Consider the following 17,895-nt stretch of genomic DNA (forward strand, 5'->3'; position numbering starts at 1 on the left):
CTAACACATCACGTGAAGCCGCATTAGTTTGTGGGTTTACTTTTGTGTAATCTTTTTGTGTCTGTAGCAGTTCTTTAACCTAAAAGCTTCTCGAAAAACTGAGCCATTGGGTTAAAGTAAAGCTTATTAATCTTTTAATTAAAAATATCATGATAATTAGGATATATTGCCCTTAATTAGCAGGATGCATGATCCATGCATTTGCTTTTAGAAACCAGATATGACAAAGCTGTCCAGCTATTCATCATGATGTCCTCATAATATTCTAGAATCTCATTTTTTTGTTCCCAAATATATGGAAGTTCCAACTATTCACCAATGAACGGGTTGCAGTGCCATCGAACTCTAAAGAAATTTGGCCGGTTTTTGTCAACATGATATATCTGCTATAACTCTAGTCTTTTGCCCTTTAGATTTGAGGGGAAAAAAGAAAAAGAAAAAGATCCAACAGGCCAGGAACTTGTCTCTAGTACTTCACAACGAAACAAAACCAGAATACATTTCGGTAATATCGAAGTAGATCTGTGTCAAGCCCAAAGGGAAGTGAGAAAGACAGAGAGCCGCCAGCAAAAGAGTCTTGCCGTCTGATACAATGTTCTCTTTAATTTGCTGCCTTTGTGTTGTCATGGTACATTCACAACCCTCCAATGCTATTATTTCTGTCATTTATAGTACTAGTACAGCCTTCGCTTCTTGTCCACATTTCATGCACTAGGATCTCGATCCCTCCAGCTTTTATACCCTTTCACACCTCAATCTCAACTCTTAATTAAAAGCTTCTTGAGACGGGTAGTTAGCTAAGCCAACAGGCCGAGGCAAAAAAAGGTACTGCTCCCTGTAAGTAATCAGTAATCAACATGGCAAAGCTGGGGCGGACAGATACAAAGAGAAGCCTTGAGAGCCTTATGGACGGGGACAAATCAGTTGCCATGAAGAATGGGGTACCGCCGGCAGCACGAAAGCTGCCAGTTCCAGGCCTTGGCCTTGAATTCAAGAACCTCTCGTACAGTGTCATAAAGAAACAGAAGAAGGATGGACATTGGATCAAGAAAGAAGCATATCTTCTTAATGACATCTCTGGGCAGGCAATGAAAGGTGAGATTATGGCCATCATGGGGCCTAGTGGTGCTGGAAAATCCACATTTCTTGATGCCTTGGCTGGCCGGATTGCACAAGGGAGTCTTGAAGGATCTGTCAGAGTCGATGGAAAGCCAGTAATTAATCTTTTCTTTTGCATGCCTTTCTTCCTTAACATTCCAACTTCGTGTTATAAGAGAACTTGTGAACTTTCTGTTCTTTTTTTTTATCTTTTTTGGCTGAGAATGGTGGTGATATATATGGGTTGGTGATTATATATGCAGGTTACTACAAGCTATATGAAGAAGGTTTCTTCATATGTCATGCAAGACGACCAGCTATTCCCCATGTTGACAGTGTTCGAGACATTCATGTTTGCAGCGGAGGTCAGGCTTCCTCCTTCCATTTCCAGGGCTGAAAAGAAGAGGAGAGTCTATGAGCTCCTTAATCAACTAGGCTTGCAGGTCTCTCTCTCTCTCCCCCTAGTAAAAGTCCACATCAATGATATTATGAAGAAAAATGTTTGGTCTACAAAGAAATCTTACAAAATGGACCGCATCAAATCACGTTAGTTTGTAAATTTACTTTTGTAAAATCTAGCACTTTTCATTATTGCTGTTATGAATCTACAGAGTGCAACTCATACATATATTGGTGACGAGGGAAGAAGAGGGGTGTCAGGAGGGGAGCGGCGGAGAGTCTCCATAGGAATTGACATCATCCACAAGCCATCACTACTGTTCCTTGACGAACCCACCTCAGGTCTTGATTCTACAAGTGCTTACAGTGTGGTAGAAAAGGTGAAGGAGATAGCTAAAGGTGGCAGCACAGTTCTAATGACCATCCACCAACCTTCATTTCGAATTCAAATGCTCTTGGATCGCATCACCGTCCTTGCAAGGTACACAAAATAGAGTGTTATTTTACACCCCTCTATTTACAGTTGGAAAATCTATATTGTTCAATCTGCATAATTAAAACATAAGCTACCCTTTGAGCATACAACTAGACCATATGTTGAGATAAGAACTATATGAATAATATGGAATGGAGGAATTCAACATACAACTGTTAAGTGCGTAAACGCCGTGTAATCGCTTTAAAAAATAGTGGGATTCACTATTAAAAAATTAATTTTTTTCATGTAGATCTCATGTTTTATTCACTTTTTTTAAAGTTATTACATACACGGCGGTTGTATAATTCACAGTTACAAATATCTTTTCTCGATGAGTTCTACTACTTATAAGTTGATGGATAAATACATCACTTATTGTGGAACTAATACAATTATTAAAAAAAAAAAAGTCAAAACATCACCTACTAGTTGACGTGGCAGGCTTTGATATCATCCATATCAGTTATGTGTCTTGGTTTGTCAATGAACTGACTTGTAAATAGAATTTTTATTTGAGGTTTAGGACATATTAACTGGAATTCAAGTTAAGCTTATACAGCGTGTCTTTTGTGATTTTCTACTTGATTTGATGCTTATTCAGCTATCATCACATGCAATTACAGGGGGAGATTGATATATTTGGGGAGCCCACTTGCCCTACCTGATCATCTATCTGGATTTGGAAGACCAGTACCGGACGGTGAGAACACTATTGAGTATCTCCTAGATGTGATCAAAGAGTATGATGAATCAACTATAGGGCTAGACCCACTAGTGCTGTATCAACTAGATGGCATCAAACCTGATCAAGTTGCCATGACATCCATTCCAAAAACACCAAAAACATCTCGGACGCCTTATGGAAAGAACCCTGCATCTAAGCACGCGATCAGCCTCCGTAGTAGTGCATTCTCTTCTGGGAACATGACCTCTCAACCAAACTCTGGAAAGTTCGAGTATGACGATGAAGATGACGACGACGATGATGATGAGGATTTTGACAACTCCCTTGAAAGGAAAGCTGTAAATACACCAATGACCATGCACAGTGGTGTCTATAATCCTCCCTTGGCTTCTAATTTCTACAAAGATTTCCCTGTCTGGCTTTACCATGGGGTAAAGGGGACCCCTCGTCGTCCACCATCATGGACTCCAGCTAGGACTCCCGGAGTACTCACTCCTGCAGGACCAAGAAGCTTCGTTTCAAGTCAATACCCAACACCTCAACAAAATCCCAGTAGAACTCCTGTGGTCTTTAGCTCGTCCATGGACTCTTATGTACCCAATTCTTATGAAGAATTCGAGTACGAAGAGGTTCTCGATGAGCCAAGCCACGGCTCCAAGTTTGCAAACCCATGGCTGCGTGAGGTTGTCGTGCTCTCATGGCGCACGGCACTTAATGTCATCCGCACTCCAGAGCTCTTCCTTTCACGTGAGATTGTGTTGGCAGTTATGGCACTCATTCTATCCTCCCTGTTCGAAAACCTCGACCATCCTACCTTCAAAGACATCAACCGGCTTCTCAACTTTTACATCTTTGCAGTTTGCCTTGTTTTCTTTTCCTCCAATGATGCTGTCCCAACTTTTATCCAGGAAAGGTTCATTTTCATTAGAGAGACCTCCCACAATGCTTACCGTGCTTCTTCCTATGTCATTTCCTCACTCATTGTGTATCTCCCATTCTTTGCCATTCAAGGTTTTACCTTTGCAGCCATAACCAAAGCCATTCTTCATCTCGAAAGCAATCTTATGAACTTCTGGATAATCCTCTACGCCTCACTCATTACTACTAATGCTTATGTGATGCTTGTCAGTGCACTTGTCCCAAGCTACATAACAGGGTATGCTGTTGTGATTGCCACAACAGCTCTCTTCTTCCTGACTTGTGGGTTCTTCCTGAAGCAATCCCAGATACCTATTTACTGGAGATGGCTCCATTTTATCTCTGCAATCAAATACCCATTTGAGGCATTGCTAACAAATGAATTCAAAGGGAAAAGGTGCTATAATGGGCTGCCTGAAGATCTCTCACCTGGTCCTCTGGGAAACGTGAAAATCAGCTCACTGCATAAAAGATCCATTGAGAATGGAGAACTGCTACCAAGAGAGAATTGCATGTTGATAGGAGAAGATGTTCTATTCTCAATGGATATTACAAAAGAAAATATTTGGTATGACATTGCAATCTTGCTGGCTTGGGGAGTTCTCTATCGCTTCTTCTTCTACTTGGTTCTGAGATTTTATTCCAAGAATGAGAGAAAATGAAGCATGTTATCCCTTTGCATTTGCTTTTATCTTAAATTTATGTTTGTGTCCTAAATTTGGGACTAACATATTTAGGACAGGATACCATCTTTCAGAAACTGTTCTATACATGAATAATAAATCAAAGCTTATTATTATTATTATTTTCTTACTGCTTGGTTCCTTAATTACCATCACTCACAGAGGAAGATGCAATGAGACACAATTTCTGTGTCTTTGTTGAACCCTAATCCTACCGGCCAACTGAATACACTTTCCTATATAATGGTAAACTATGCATATCATAATGTATAATCATATGCATGCAAAGTTCTATATACGAAATCCAGCTTGACTGACTTTACTAGTCTTGTTGCTATTACAGCCTATTTTTAAGCCAACTTGTATTTCTATGCTGACGAGATAACTATAAAAAACTGAATAAAAATGTGATTTCAACACTTATTGTAGCCTATTTTTCACTTGTATTATAGCCTATTTTGGAACATTTACCTTTTTTTATTAAAATAAAAATGATTTTTTATTAAAATTGAATAAAAAACGAACAGCTTTTCTCGCAATTATAAATAAAGAACAAAAAGCGTATATTAGACAATATCTTTGGATGTTAAACTTGGATGCTGTAAATATACAACTAAACTGAAATAAAGTTTAGAAAACTAAAGCAAATTTCAACAGGCATAGTCACCTTTTTAACGTTATCTTTACTAGTAAACTTGTGGTTATTGCTATGTGATTTTATGAAGTAATTCTAAATTTAAATAGGAAATTACATGCAAAAGGGCTAAAGGTGCGATCACACTTTTAATAGAAAAACAGAATCCCTGTCACTCACTGCAAACATAAGAAATCTCGAGAGACAAAATCAGCAAGTCATTTACCAGGGATACACCATACTATCTTCACAGACAACATTATAGACATAATCATAGTACTCAGATGGCAACAACAAGGAGAATTACAGGAATTCACACTTCAGCGACCTTTAGCTCATATCTAGCCCGCATGCTGTGCAATCTTCCTTTCAATTGCATCTTTGTCAACCCCAACAACCTTATCCACCTCCTCCCCCTTTTTTAGAAAGAAGAAAGTTGGAACACTGTTAACATTCCAGCGTCCAGCCACTTCAGTGGCCTCATCTACGTCGACTTTCAAGAAAACTACTTTTGGGTACTTTGCAGCTAAGCTTGTGTAGAGGGGTGAAATGAAACGGCAGGGACCACACCATGTTGCAGTGAAGTACAGGATTGCAAGTCAAGATGTCCTTGTTGCAGCATTCAACCTTTTTTCCAGTTCACCAGCAGAGTGAATACTAATAACTTCCCCTGTTGTAAATCAAAAGCATGATAAGATAGTAAGAAGCACCATTGCATGATACTCTTTTTTGTATATCAATGATAGAGAAGAAAGGATTTGTCCAAACGATTTTTTTTTAACAAGTAATTTTTCTCCAAAGGAATTATCATATAACTACATGTTTCAGTCGGTTTTAAGGTCCTAGCAGCGGTAATGAAAGGGGTTCAGACATTTCTCTATCTATCTACCAATTAATATGCCCAAAGTATTTAGCTCCATTTACTTCAACCCTCCATTCTAACTCCCCCCATACAATATGCTGGAAAAAGATCTGACTGGAATGAACGGTTAAGGGCCTGATTATTTGTGTTTTCAGAAAGCAATTTTTCAAAACTGTATTTTTTAGGGAAAAAAAAAAGAGAGAAAGAAATAAATAAACTTACCACAACAATGATTTCAATGGTTTTATTTTTCTCAAAATGAAAACTAAAAAAGAGCCTCAAGGCTCCCAACACATGCTTTAGATCTTCTATGAAAAGGGGCGCTTTTAAGAAAAATTATATAGACAGTTTCTTCAGATGCTCTAGGTAGACCTTTTTGCACGATTTTATATTATTTTTCGAGACTTTAATAGAGAAACCTTCTTCAGTGAATGGTTCTGTTAGGGATCAAATTTTTGGTATTCTAAGCTTCAATGCGGGTTCTCTTCAGACCAGGTATCTTAGTGTCCCATTGATCTCCACCAGGCTTAAAAAGTCTGATTCCAAGATTCTAGTGGAGAAGAATGAGTGCAGGGTAATAATTCCATACTGATCCAAACCAATCCATATGCTCCCATTTTTTATTTTTTTGATAGGTAAAGCCTCTATCCCACATTATATACTCCCATTTTTAAGAATATTCCAGCTAGAAGCAGAAAACTATGGTAGGGAAGGGGAGTCTTCTCCAATCTTTCACTACAAAGGGTATTATCAAGACGAAGGGGATGAAAGAGTTCTATCAGGAAGTACTAAAATGGGGCCAAATTGCAATGTTTTTGTTTTCCTGATTTGACTCCTTTGAACACACTTTGTCATTCTCATCTCTTGTGAGGAAAGCAGATTAAAAATAGACCAATCATTAAACACAGGTTTGAGTTTAGACAAGACAGGAGCAACAAAGCATGTTCTTTTAAAAAAATAAAGAAAGAAAGACCATAGAGTTATAATGTTAATTGATATTGCACTGCAAGTTTCCCAAACATTGTTGGGGCTATGCAAGTCAACCACTCAGACATCATGGAGAGAAATTTTCAAGAGAAGAGAAAAGAAAGAAAAGTATTAGCTAACATCTATATTTATAATTATATACACACATGTACCAAGGATATTCTTGAAGTGTTGATAATTATATAAATTGATAAGGTCCAAAAGGAAAATACGAAAAGGAGTGTCATTACAGTTGGTAATCCTTTCCCTCCTAATTCTCCAGGGTTTTGAGGCATAACAGCATGCATGCCTAGGAACTACCTCAAGTTTGAGGAAAACCCATACCCTTCGCTTCTTCTTGCCACTTTTCTTTTCAGTTGTCCAAATGTTTCTCGTTGTCAAGACTCATGGAAAAACGCATTTTAAAAAGTATTAAGAGTTCTGAAAGAAGGGGGGGGGGGGGGTGGGGGGTTAACGTTCAGAAAGGAGTAATATTTGGGGCATGGACAAGAAAAGGTCCTCCGAAATAAAGTTCAGGTTACCATGTGATTTATTTGATTAACATGCAAAGCACAATTACAATGAAGTGTCGATATCCTTCAAGTACCCAAGAGTCCCTGTATAAACCAAAAGCATTAAAATAAAAAATGAGCTCAGTAACTTACAGCAACTTAAAGGAGTCTTGAGTTTTTATATCTTTGGCAACATTTATGAAAGTATGTAGATATGGTGAAATCACCACTTATCCCAAAAGCTTAAGTTGATGGGAAGAGGTAGATTTAATTATTTATATTATCTTAACACTCCCCCTCACGTGTGGACGGGACTCACCCTCAATAAACGGACCCAACACGTGGAATATTTAATTAATTGAGTGAAATGTAGAGTCAAGGTTCAAACTCAAAACCTGGCTCTGATACCGTGTGAAATTACCACTTGTCCCAAAAGTTTAAGATAATGAAAAAATGTAGATTTAATTATTTATCTTATCTTAACAGGTATGCCTATTCTATTTGTAATTGTGTGAGATCTTCACAGTGGTATAACGCAAGCCCTACATGAATTTTAAGCAAAACGATCTACAAGACAGTGGCAGAGCCAGCATCTTTGGCATGACCAATCAATTTCAGCTGTGTGAAGATGGCTCCTACTTGCCTCATTTTGTGCATTTGGAAAGAAATGAATGGCAGAATCTTTGACAGTCGCGCAAGGACTTTGGACAAGCTAAATTTTTTTTTGTCAATACTCTTTTATCTTGGTGTTTCCATAGATTTTAATGGGCTAAATCTGCGACCTTCTTATATATTTATGGCGTCTCTTTTATACACTTTCTATGTAATTGTTTAGCACTTACTAAAAAAGAATTATTACTTGAAAAACAAAAAATAGATTTTGCCTCTCGCGAGTCCACCATTTCATCACCAGGTCATCTTGAAAATGACTGTATTCCATGAATATGATTGTAATGTATGGAATATATGTCAAAGTTGAAGTATTGAAGTATTTCTATTGATTGTTCATGACATACAGCCTCAGTCACAAGTCCAATTGTTTCCATTCGAATTATCCTGCGTCTTTAGTATAATCCAAGTCGTACTAATTGGAATTTATCGTTCCACAATTTGATCAATCAAGATAATAAACTAGCTGCTGCTTCTACTGCAATGTCAGTAACAAAGTACATAAAGAAATGCCAAGCAGATTCAACCTACCAGTTGAGTTCAAGCTCCCAAGCTTCAAACCCAAAAGAAAAAATAAAATTCCCAGGTGACTCGAACAAAGAATAAAGTCGAATAAATACTATGATATACAGTATACAAGTCGAAAACTACACTATGAGATGTATTCTAAATGCAATATTTTTCTCTTCAAACCCAAAAAAAAATGCAATACCTTTGGGGATAGGACTTGAAGAAGCTGAGAGAAGGTCCGTGTAGAAGTGAAGGGCTCGACTTGCAATGGCTCACAAATTGCTTCAGCTCTTCTATCTTTTTCGCATCCATTCGGTGCGTTGGTTGCTTTTCTCTCGCTCTCTCTCTCTGGAAGGCAATTGGATATTTGGAGTCTTCCCGAACTGGGTGAGTTTCGATGGACTCTAGCACCGATCGTCGTCGAAGACAAGCCACTTTTGACGTGGGTGGACGTGCTGCTCTAAATGGGGAAGAGTTCGATACCAGATTGTCATTGAGGGCTCCTTTATCTTTGAATAAATTCGGGGGGTCCATTGACCCAGAATCGAATTCCTGCGGAAAGTGAAAATGAAGCATAATTTCACTGTCAATCTGATCGTAGGCTGCAGCCATTTCGAGATAAAAGGTTGCAACCTCGGATGACGGATCAACTTACGTTTCCAAGTTGTTTCAAGATCCAACTTTACGGCTACTTTCTTTTTTTCCTTTTCATGTTCGAAAGACATAATATTATTATTCTTTATTGGTAATTTCGTTAACGGATGTAATTAGATTTGTAAATAAATAAGGCTACTCGATAATCATCCGATGTTAAATTTGAATTCAACGCAATTTATTTATTGCTCTCTCCTTTTTTCTCTTTAGAGCAGTCTCTCAAAAAACCCAGACCAGAAGAAGAGTGTTGGAGCTTCGACTCCTCCCTCCATCGTCCCTCCTTTCTTTTCTTTCTAATTTTTTCTTTTATTTTTTCTGATTTTATGTGTTTTTCATTTAAAGTAAAGCGAAATGTCGATCTGTTATTTTTCAGAGCCCTGCGACCACCACCCCCCCAACGCAATACTTCCAAGGCACCAATCCTTCAAAACGGGCGAAGAATCTGGTCGAACAGAGCAGCGCTTGAGCCACACACGCGGTCCAAAATGCACGCACAGCATCCACGTGCCATCGCAAGGGAAGCTCTACCGCCGCCACGCACGGTATTTCTGGGACCAATGTCATCAGTTTCTTCATACTTGACTGTCTACTGTACTTCCAGGGTGGCGCATGACATACCACAGTCCTTTTGTTTGCTTTTTTTATTTTCTCTAAGGTCGAAAATGTGGATCTACAGCTTCTCAAGTTGTATTTCGCTATTTTCTCATATATCATTTACGTTTTCTGTTATTTCCTTCGTTTTAAGTTAATAATAAAAAAGAAATAATCTCTTGGACATTTTGTTCATATAGTGAAAGTCATCTCCTCCTCTGAAGGGTGGGGTTTAAAATATCTATTTTATGCAAAATGTGGTCTATCAGATGGTTTGTTTAGAGAGAGTTATAGAAGTTAAGACCATACCAGTCACAAAAGAATTTGTGTACTGGTGGAACCTCAACTGTGAATAGTTGGCTTGTAATCTGGATTTTTCCCTGTATGTATCAGTCACAGCTATAACTTCACTTTTCTGAATAAATAAAGTCTATTTCCAAAAAAAAAAAAAAACAAATTAAATGAACAATTTGAAAATATGAAATTATAATGCATTATTAAATAATACAATCTATATAAAATTTTATTTGAATGGTATAAATTCGAATAATTTAATATTTATTATTTTTATAATATTATTATCTTTAATTTTGTAGTGAAAATATTTGAAAAAATAAGAGAAAATTATGTTACTTATGCTACTTTTAACGGATACAATATAACAGACTCATGGTGTTTCTTAAGCCAAGCCCAAGGGGAGGATTCATCAAAAGGGGGATAAAGGGTTGAGGGAGGGCAGAGTGTCAAGAGGGAAAATGGGTGATGTGACGTAAAAAAGAGGTGAATGGACATAAAACAATAGGGGCGGAAGATAAAAGGGAGGAACTAGACGACTTTAGGGACTTTTTGGCTAAACTTCTTCTTCAGTTCCTTCAACCTCATGAAAGGGATTCCAGCGACGAGCTCACCATCAGAAAATAGAGCTTTACAACTTTTCCAACTCATCACATCTCATCATTACAATTTTTTCAAATTTCTACACAAAATATAATAAACAATTCAATTTTTTCAAATTTCAAAAAAATAATAATATTAACAATAATATATATATATTGATAAGTAAAATAAGTATTATTAATAAGAATGGGCAAAAATTGCGAATTACAAAGTAGTATGCCCAATCTACGAGGGCATATTAGCAACTAAGAATATTAAAATTAATATTATTAAAAATAATATTCTAATAATATTTTATTCAACTCATCTCTGAATTCAAATGGGATTTAATCTCCATTGTATAGCGAGGATGAGAGATCATGAGAGACTATAAAACAAACATATTATAGTGAATTCTCTCCTCTCCAAACTCCCGTAGATGTAGGCTTAGTGCCAGACCGCGTAAATCTGTGTGCACATCTCTCTTTTTTTGTTCCGTATTTATTTACTGTTCACTGCCGTGGATGTATACATGAATATCGCACAGTCGCACCGAACCACCACCACAAGCTCCACACCACACTGATCGAGGCCCAAACAACATCAACAAGCTAGAAATGGATATTTCTTCCCTTCCAGTCTGTTGTGCCGATTTTGAGCGTTAACACTACTTGTGTTTGCTTAAACATTTATGAATAGTTTGTCGATAGAAATACAAATATAATATAAATAAAAAACAATTTTTATAGTGGTCTCATTTTTTTCAAAAGACTTGCAAAGGAGTTACACGTCCTAAGCTTATATCTAACATTACTCAAATGTAAGTCAGTGATCAACTCGAAACTCAACTCGTATTCGAATACAAATTAAATGAACGAGTCTTGGCCACATCCTGCTCGTTCCAATTTGACTCGTTGACACCCTTATAAAATGTGGAATAATGCTAAAGAGAAGCTACTATAACAGTGCACACTTTACACTCCCTACATGACTATTTTTAGTTCTCTACTTCTTCTTTTTTAGACTTGGAAGATGTGTAGTCTAGATGATGCCACATCATATGTACAAAATGATTACTCCCAACAGTGGTTGCTATCTATATTTATTCTAAAATGTGACATATTTATGCAAAATGTAATTTCTACCTTCTTTCCGTTCTTGTTGCAATTCATTCATAAACCAATACAAAATGTACTTATTCCCTTTCAACATGAGTATATTCGCCCTAGTTGCGATTATAATCCCTAGACAAAGTGCAATATTTCTTACATCGCACGTAATCACCTTGGATTGCGCATACAACAGTTATCATGCATACACCTTTTTTTCTTTGATAAAGAGAGAAAGGGGGGGGGGGGGGGGGGGGGGGGATAGGGTGCAAGTATTCAATCCTTTAATTTTGGATAATTTTGGACAATTTCATATGCAAAATATCATAAATGCATGCACTAACATCACAAAACCCACATTTCCAACTACCATCACTTGCCAAAAATGTATTCCATATGAAAGTCAGTGGATGCAGAATATGAGGATGAAGTCAAACAATGTAATTCCCATTTAATAAACTATAATTCTACAGCATAATGAATCTGATAACAAATTAGAAGAATGATCATAAAGTTATCAGGATAGAATGACTTTTTATATTATAGTTTCAATAATAAAAATAAATAAAAATAAAAATTAGAATATTATCTGTGTCATATATGTCAAAACTTGGGGTGAAAAGAATAGAGCTTGACATTAAATAAATAAATAATTTAATGCCAATGAAGATCTCTCCTTTAATCACTGCTCCCATCTTTCTGGCTAATTCATTGCTATGAGAGGAGATGCAGCAGCTGATCTAGGAGTGGTGCAGTCTGGAGATTTCTTGCTGATATTGTATGGCAACATGTGCATCACCCTGAATGAACACAAGCAAAATTTGCAGCTGAGAAGCTCCAGTTCTTAACACATCATAGGCCCTATTAATGGAATCAGTGGACAACTTTGAACACCAAATTTTTGTTTGTCTATGATCTGAATTTTTGGCCATGGAGATCAGGGTGTATATCTAAAAAAAGATCTGTACGGTGCAGCAAAACATAAGGACACAATTGAACTGACCACATGTCTGAAATTCCACTACAAAACTCAAAAATCATGAGCTAATTTAAGGTCCTAACTCCTATGGCCCGGGCCGAATCGAAAATGGTATCTAGTTCCTAAACATCCAGGCGCACCTACTCATATAATGCACTTGGGGAAATGACAACTGGTAAGTTTCTCCTAGTTGAATCAACTTGGACAGTGAGAATATAAATCGGCATGAAAAGGAAAAGTGAAATAGCAATTACCTTTCCCTGCGCTTCTCTAAAAATCGAGCCAATGATGCTTTGCGTGCTTGAGGCAGACCCACTGTAAACACAATTTTTGTACCAACCTTATAGTTTATAAAATAAGTGATGCTGGTATCAAGCTATACGGTTTATTATTTCAACAATGAAACTGCATTGTGCACAAGACACACAAAGTTATACCTGTTGGGATTAAGGTTTTGCCAGCACATTCTACCCAACTGACTACTTTGGAAGTCTCTGAATGGTTGGTGGGAAATGATGAAGCTTCAATTGATTTGACTGTCTCTAATTCGTTGGTTCTACTTGCCCCTACTCCTGACTGAGACCAAGCTTGGGATGTAAGAGAAAGAGGGTTTGGCAGCCCTGGGAACAGTGGTGTTGTATGGGACTGGTTTTTAATCACACCATCACGTTGGGAAGGCTCTTGGGCTGTTGAAAGCGTCTTATGATATGATGGAGAAGACCCCTTTCCAGCCAGTAACATAATGGCCTGAGCCTGAGTAGAGAGACAAGAAATTAAAAAATAAAAAGAAAATTCACATTCCGTTCAATGGTTAGATCAGAGAATGTCTTGAAAGATATATAGAATGTCTTGAAAGATATATACCTTCTCAGAAGTAATATCATCATAAACTCTCACTGAACCAGCATAAAAGATAGTCAGTTGAGCAGGTGCCAAAGAGGATTTGGAAGCATTATTCCTACAAAAGTTCCATCTCAATTGAGCTCTTTGACATCCTTTGATTCAATATCTTTGGTGAACTTCCATTATTTTACAAATCCTTCGTAGTTTTCTTATTCAAAATTGTAAACACAAAAATACTGGACATTTGCTTACCTGAGGTCATCAGTGGTACCAACAATGGAACCTGTGGATGGCAGAAGAGAAACAGGAGCTACGACTCTTAGAGGTTGTGGTTTTATAGTAGAGCCAACCACGTTCTGGCCAATGGGAATATGATGAGATTGGAGCACAGTAGTGCCCAAAGCAACCGCATTCCTTTGATTTTGTGGATTGGAGACTGGGAAAATTGTCTGCTCCTGGGGGCAATGAACTGAATGGGCTTCATGGTATTGTCGAGGATAGACAGTCCTTGCAGAGTGGTTCCCCAGTTGCTTATCAACAGTCAAATTCTTCTAAAAAAGTACAAGATCAGATCGGGAAACATATCAATCCATTCAGAGCATATATTGCATCAGAACAATGTTCAAACTTCATTCCAGCTAACATCATCAGCATTAGAAAAAGAGTGAAAATACTATTCACTGGTCCTAACATGCAAAGCCAAGGCAAAGATATGAACCTGGATTATGCCAGAGTATGGTTGCTGGTTAATGTTGAAAACATCAGCAGTTGAAATACTCATGAATCCAGATGATGCCAGTGATTCCTGCTGAGTCTTTCTGGGTATGTCTTCCTGAGAAGTCCCGAAAGATAGGAATTGGGATGTGGCAGAAATCTTGTTAGAGAATGACCACTGCATCCCTGAACCTCTCATATGAACTGGAAAAGTCAGAGAAAATGCAAAATGAGGGAGGCCCTAGTAAGTACGTGAATGATTGAAACTCATAAATGAACTAAACATCATATGGTATAAATATTATATAATCCCCCCACCCTTCCAACATTTCACCATATTGATAACAAATTCCTTCAATACCTAAAAACTAAAAAAGTGGAAACTTGATCCTCTAAAAAAGAACAGAAAATCAACAGCATCTACAACACTATGTGCTAACAAGAATCATGACCTTCTTAAAGTAAGGACAAGTATCAGAGTCATGTTTTCAAGGCATGTACTTTTTTCTGGTAAAAATATTCAGTAAGGTTAGAAATCCCATTAGCATGAAAAATCTTTAACAAGAAAGTTCACTACAAACAAAAGAATACAGCACATTGTCAACTTACTTTATATGATGCTAGAAAACAAAGTGCTAGAAAACAAGTTATGGCCTCAAAGAGTAGGATCTATCCTCATGAACTTACTCTTTATAACAGCCAAAACACTTTTGAACAATTGGTAACAAGAACATTGAGCTTAACGCTTTTTAATAAGGAGCATAAACAGTAAGATACATTATGCTATATATCATTGTTTATGGCAAACGTTTCTTTAGGGAGTATATTATATTGTAAACACTGGTAGCGCCGGGCTAGGCCAAGCCTTGCTTTTGAGAGAGCTAATTAAGAACTATAAAACAAAAAATTTAATTTAATCCTTGTGAGCATATATAACCATTATTTAACTCAACTTTAGCTACAAAAAGATCCCCATTACGTGATTTGATGTCATACGTTAGATTGAAAAATTATTTTTATTGTAAAGTAGATCTAACCTATCATATGAAGCCATTTTGCGTATTTATTTTTATGATATATCTTTATAACTGTAATACTTCTCTTTTTAAAAAAAAGACAATAATTTCATTTAAGAATATATTTTATTGCAGTATTTCTCATAGCTAGTAGTGAGGCACTAGTTTTGAGGAGAATAAAATATGTTCTTTTGATGGGCAATTCAACGTGACACATTAAATTAGCATACCCAATAAGCACCTCATGCTCATGTTTATTTGGTTCTAAATAAATTAAGTTAATTAACCAGGAACGTACCTATCTCGAGTATCTACAACGCGACAAACTAAAGCTGGAATAGTAAAATTAATAAAAAATAAAACCTTTTTTAATTTTGGAAAAACAATTATTTAAAAAGCACAAGGAGGTTTCTACAACCATCCAACTCCCAGTTGCCCACTTTTTTAGCTGACAAAAATTATTCTCATCAGTTACTATTTATACTTTATATTTTATAAAAAAATATTTTTATACCTTATAAAAAACACTTTCACATTTTATAAAAAAATTATAAATGTGAAGTGTGTAAATAAATAATGATTGGTGTATAGCATTCCTCGATATATTATTAAGAATCGATCATATTATTCCATATGACTCATTATTCAAGGGTTAATATTCAAAATAATAATAAGAATAAAATAAATACAATAAAATAAAATAAACGAAAAAAAAACAGCTGCCATGTACTACTTGTACCTTATGGCTAGTCGAATATCAAGACAAGTATTTTTTTTTCACTATTTATGATTTCAACAAATCAAAACCACGACCTGCAATAAACTATTTGTAGCTAGCTAATGCGGTTTAAACTGCGGAAAATGATACGCATACAAGCTTTCCCACGCTTTCCTATCAACCAAACAGAGGGAAAAAAGGAGCTAATTTATAATAAGCAGCAGACTGGAAGAAATTTTTCAGAAGCAGATTTGAAAATAGAAACGGGACAAGTACCATACCCGAGTTGTTAGAATCATCAATGGCCTCCTCTTTCAAATGAGAAGCCGAAACATTTTTGGAGCTCAAACCCAGAAAGTCCCTCTCCATATATATATCTGTCTTTCAAACCCAACAAAAGCAGCTTCACCAACAGAATAACTTACCTTAAACAAATCTAAAACCCGCAGAAAACAAAGAAAGAAACAAAAAGCGAAGCTTCTAAACCAGGTAACTAAGAAAATGCTTTTGCTTCTTAGTACCACAGAGAGAGAGAGAGAGAGAGAGAGAGAGAGCAACAAAGGAAGGAAAGCGAGAATTTAAAGAGAGTGCAGTGTCTGTAGAGACTGTGACATGCAAGCTTCTTTGAACAGTAATAACAATATCCTTTCTCTCCAAAACAAACAGGAAACTTGGACCGTCCGATGAAAAAAAAAAAAAAAGATGCGAGAAGGCGGAATTGTGTGGTCGTGACCTGTCGGTCGGTGCAGTGTGGGGTACTAGAGTTTTGTCGGTCAGGGACCTCGTGCGCGAGGAATACCTTAGGACTGTAGGGGTGTAATCCGGTCGGTCCGGACCGATAGTTATCGGTCCGATTCGGTCTGATCTGGTTTAATCGATTCGGTCTAATTTTTTTTTTTAAATCAATTAACAAAAAAAATTTATTAAAAGTACTAAATTAAATTAAGTGATTTATTAATGTAGATTATATAACAAACTTAATAAAAAAATATTTTATATAGTCAATGATAATAAATTAGATAAAAATTATATTATTAATTTATATAATTACTATATAATTAACTAATTGATATTATATACTAGTTAAATCATAGAATATTAACAAGTGTTAATAACATATTTAAAATTTTTTATTGTTAATAGTGATAGGTTAGATGAAGATATATATAAAATATTGTTAAATTTATAGAATATTAACAAGTATTAATAATATTTAAAATTTTATATTGTTAATTGTACAATTATTATATAAATAATATATATAATTTTTTTTTTATTCGGTCGGTCCGATCCGGTCCGAGAAATCTCCACCCCGAGACCGAACCGAAGACCGAAAATTTCCTATTTATTGGATCGGATCAGACCATGTATTTTTTCAGTCCGGTCCAATTCGTACCGACCGGATTACACCCCTACTTAGGAGTGTGGTTGGGCTCGTTGGGATCCAAATGCCTATCACAAATTTTAGGAGTTTAAAAGAGGAACTAAATACAATTTACTCATTTATTTTAACAGATGAGATGAGATGAATTGAAAATAAAATATTATTAGAATGTATTTTTTTAATATTATTTTTATTTTGAGATTTGAAAAAATTGTATTGTTTATTTTATTTTGTATGAGAATTTAAGAAAATTGTAATAATTAAATGAAATAAGTTGAGAGGAGTTGTGAAAACAAGTGGGACCTTAAGGCCCTATTTGTATATTAAGATGAAATGAGATGGTTTTAGATAAAAGTTGAATAAAATATTATTAGAATATTATTTTTTAATATTATTATTGTTTTAGAATTTGAAAAAGTTGAATTGTTTATTATATTTTATGTAAAAATTTGAAAAAATTATAATAATAAGATGAGATGAGATGGGATGAGATGAGATGAAACTATTTCTATATCCAAACAGGACCTTAAACACTGAATATTATGCCTTTTTCTATTGATAAGTAGTTACAGACAGTTCTCTTTCAATTTTAGATCT

At 36.0% G+C, this 17,895-nt stretch overlaps 2 protein-coding genes across 3 annotated transcripts; one reads left to right on the plus strand and one right to left on the minus strand.

Annotated features, from left to right (window-relative positions):
- Positions 1-652: 652 nt before the first annotated feature.
- LOC121241980 (ABC transporter G family member STR-like) lies at positions 653-4,380 on the plus strand. Its single transcript, XM_041139851.1, has 4 exons — positions 653-1,214; positions 1,362-1,541; positions 1,710-1,978; positions 2,599-4,380. Exons 1-4 carry the CDS (start codon positions 858-860, stop codon positions 4,238-4,240), a joined length of 2,448 nt encoding a protein of 815 aa, XP_040995785.1. The 5' UTR covers positions 653-857; the 3' UTR covers positions 4,241-4,380.
- A 7,690-nt stretch (positions 4,381-12,070) lies between these two features.
- LOC121243462 (protein TIFY 6B-like) lies at positions 12,071-16,531 on the minus strand. Of its 2 annotated transcripts, none has more exons than XM_041141578.1 (7): positions 16,196-16,531; positions 14,185-14,384; positions 13,719-14,014; positions 13,488-13,581; positions 13,061-13,376; positions 12,878-12,938; positions 12,071-12,444 (listed from the first exon to the last, which is right to left on the minus strand). In XM_041141578.1, the coding sequence occupies exons 1-7, from the start codon at positions 16,281-16,283 to the stop codon at positions 12,348-12,350; spliced, it is 1,152 nt and encodes a 383-aa protein (XP_040997512.1). In that variant the 5' UTR covers positions 16,284-16,531; the 3' UTR covers positions 12,071-12,347. The 2 variants fall into 2 exon arrangements, with proteins under 2 accessions (XP_040997512.1, XP_040997511.1); XM_041141577.1 differs by having other exon boundaries at positions 13,719-14,017; positions 16,196-16,530.
- Positions 16,532-17,895: the final 1,364 nt, after the last annotated feature.

This window comes from Juglans microcarpa x Juglans regia, chromosome 8D (assembly GCF_004785595.1).
Source record: "Juglans microcarpa x Juglans regia isolate MS1-56 chromosome 8D, Jm3101_v1.0, whole genome shotgun sequence".
In the NCBI taxonomy this organism is placed as follows: domain Eukaryota; kingdom Viridiplantae; phylum Streptophyta; class Magnoliopsida; order Fagales; family Juglandaceae; genus Juglans; species Juglans microcarpa x Juglans regia.

Bases quoted from the DNA above. Each gene is read 5' to 3' on its own strand.
- LOC121241980 (XM_041139851.1), top strand. From the start codon at position 858: ATGGCAAAGCTGGGGCGGACAGATACAAAGAGAAGCCTTGAGAGCCTT. The intron at 1,542-1,709 runs GTCTCTCTCTCT...ATGAATCTACAG, and splicing joins TTAATCAACTAGGCTTGCAG to AGTGCAACTCATACATATAT. The intron at 1,979-2,598 runs GTACACAAAATA...ATGCAATTACAG, and splicing joins CGCATCACCGTCCTTGCAAG to GGGGAGATTGATATATTTGG.
- LOC121243462 (XM_041141577.1), bottom strand. From the start codon at position 16,283: ATGGAGAGGGACTTTCTGGGTTTGAGCTCCAAAAATGTTTCGGCTTCT. The intron at 14,385-16,195 runs GTATGGTACTTG...TGACTTTTCCAG, and splicing joins TGATGATTCTAACAACTCGG to TTCATATGAGAGGTTCAGGG. The intron at 14,018-14,184 runs GTTCATATCTTT...GTACTTTTTTAG, and splicing joins CATACTCTGGCATAATCCAG to AAGAATTTGACTGTTGATAA.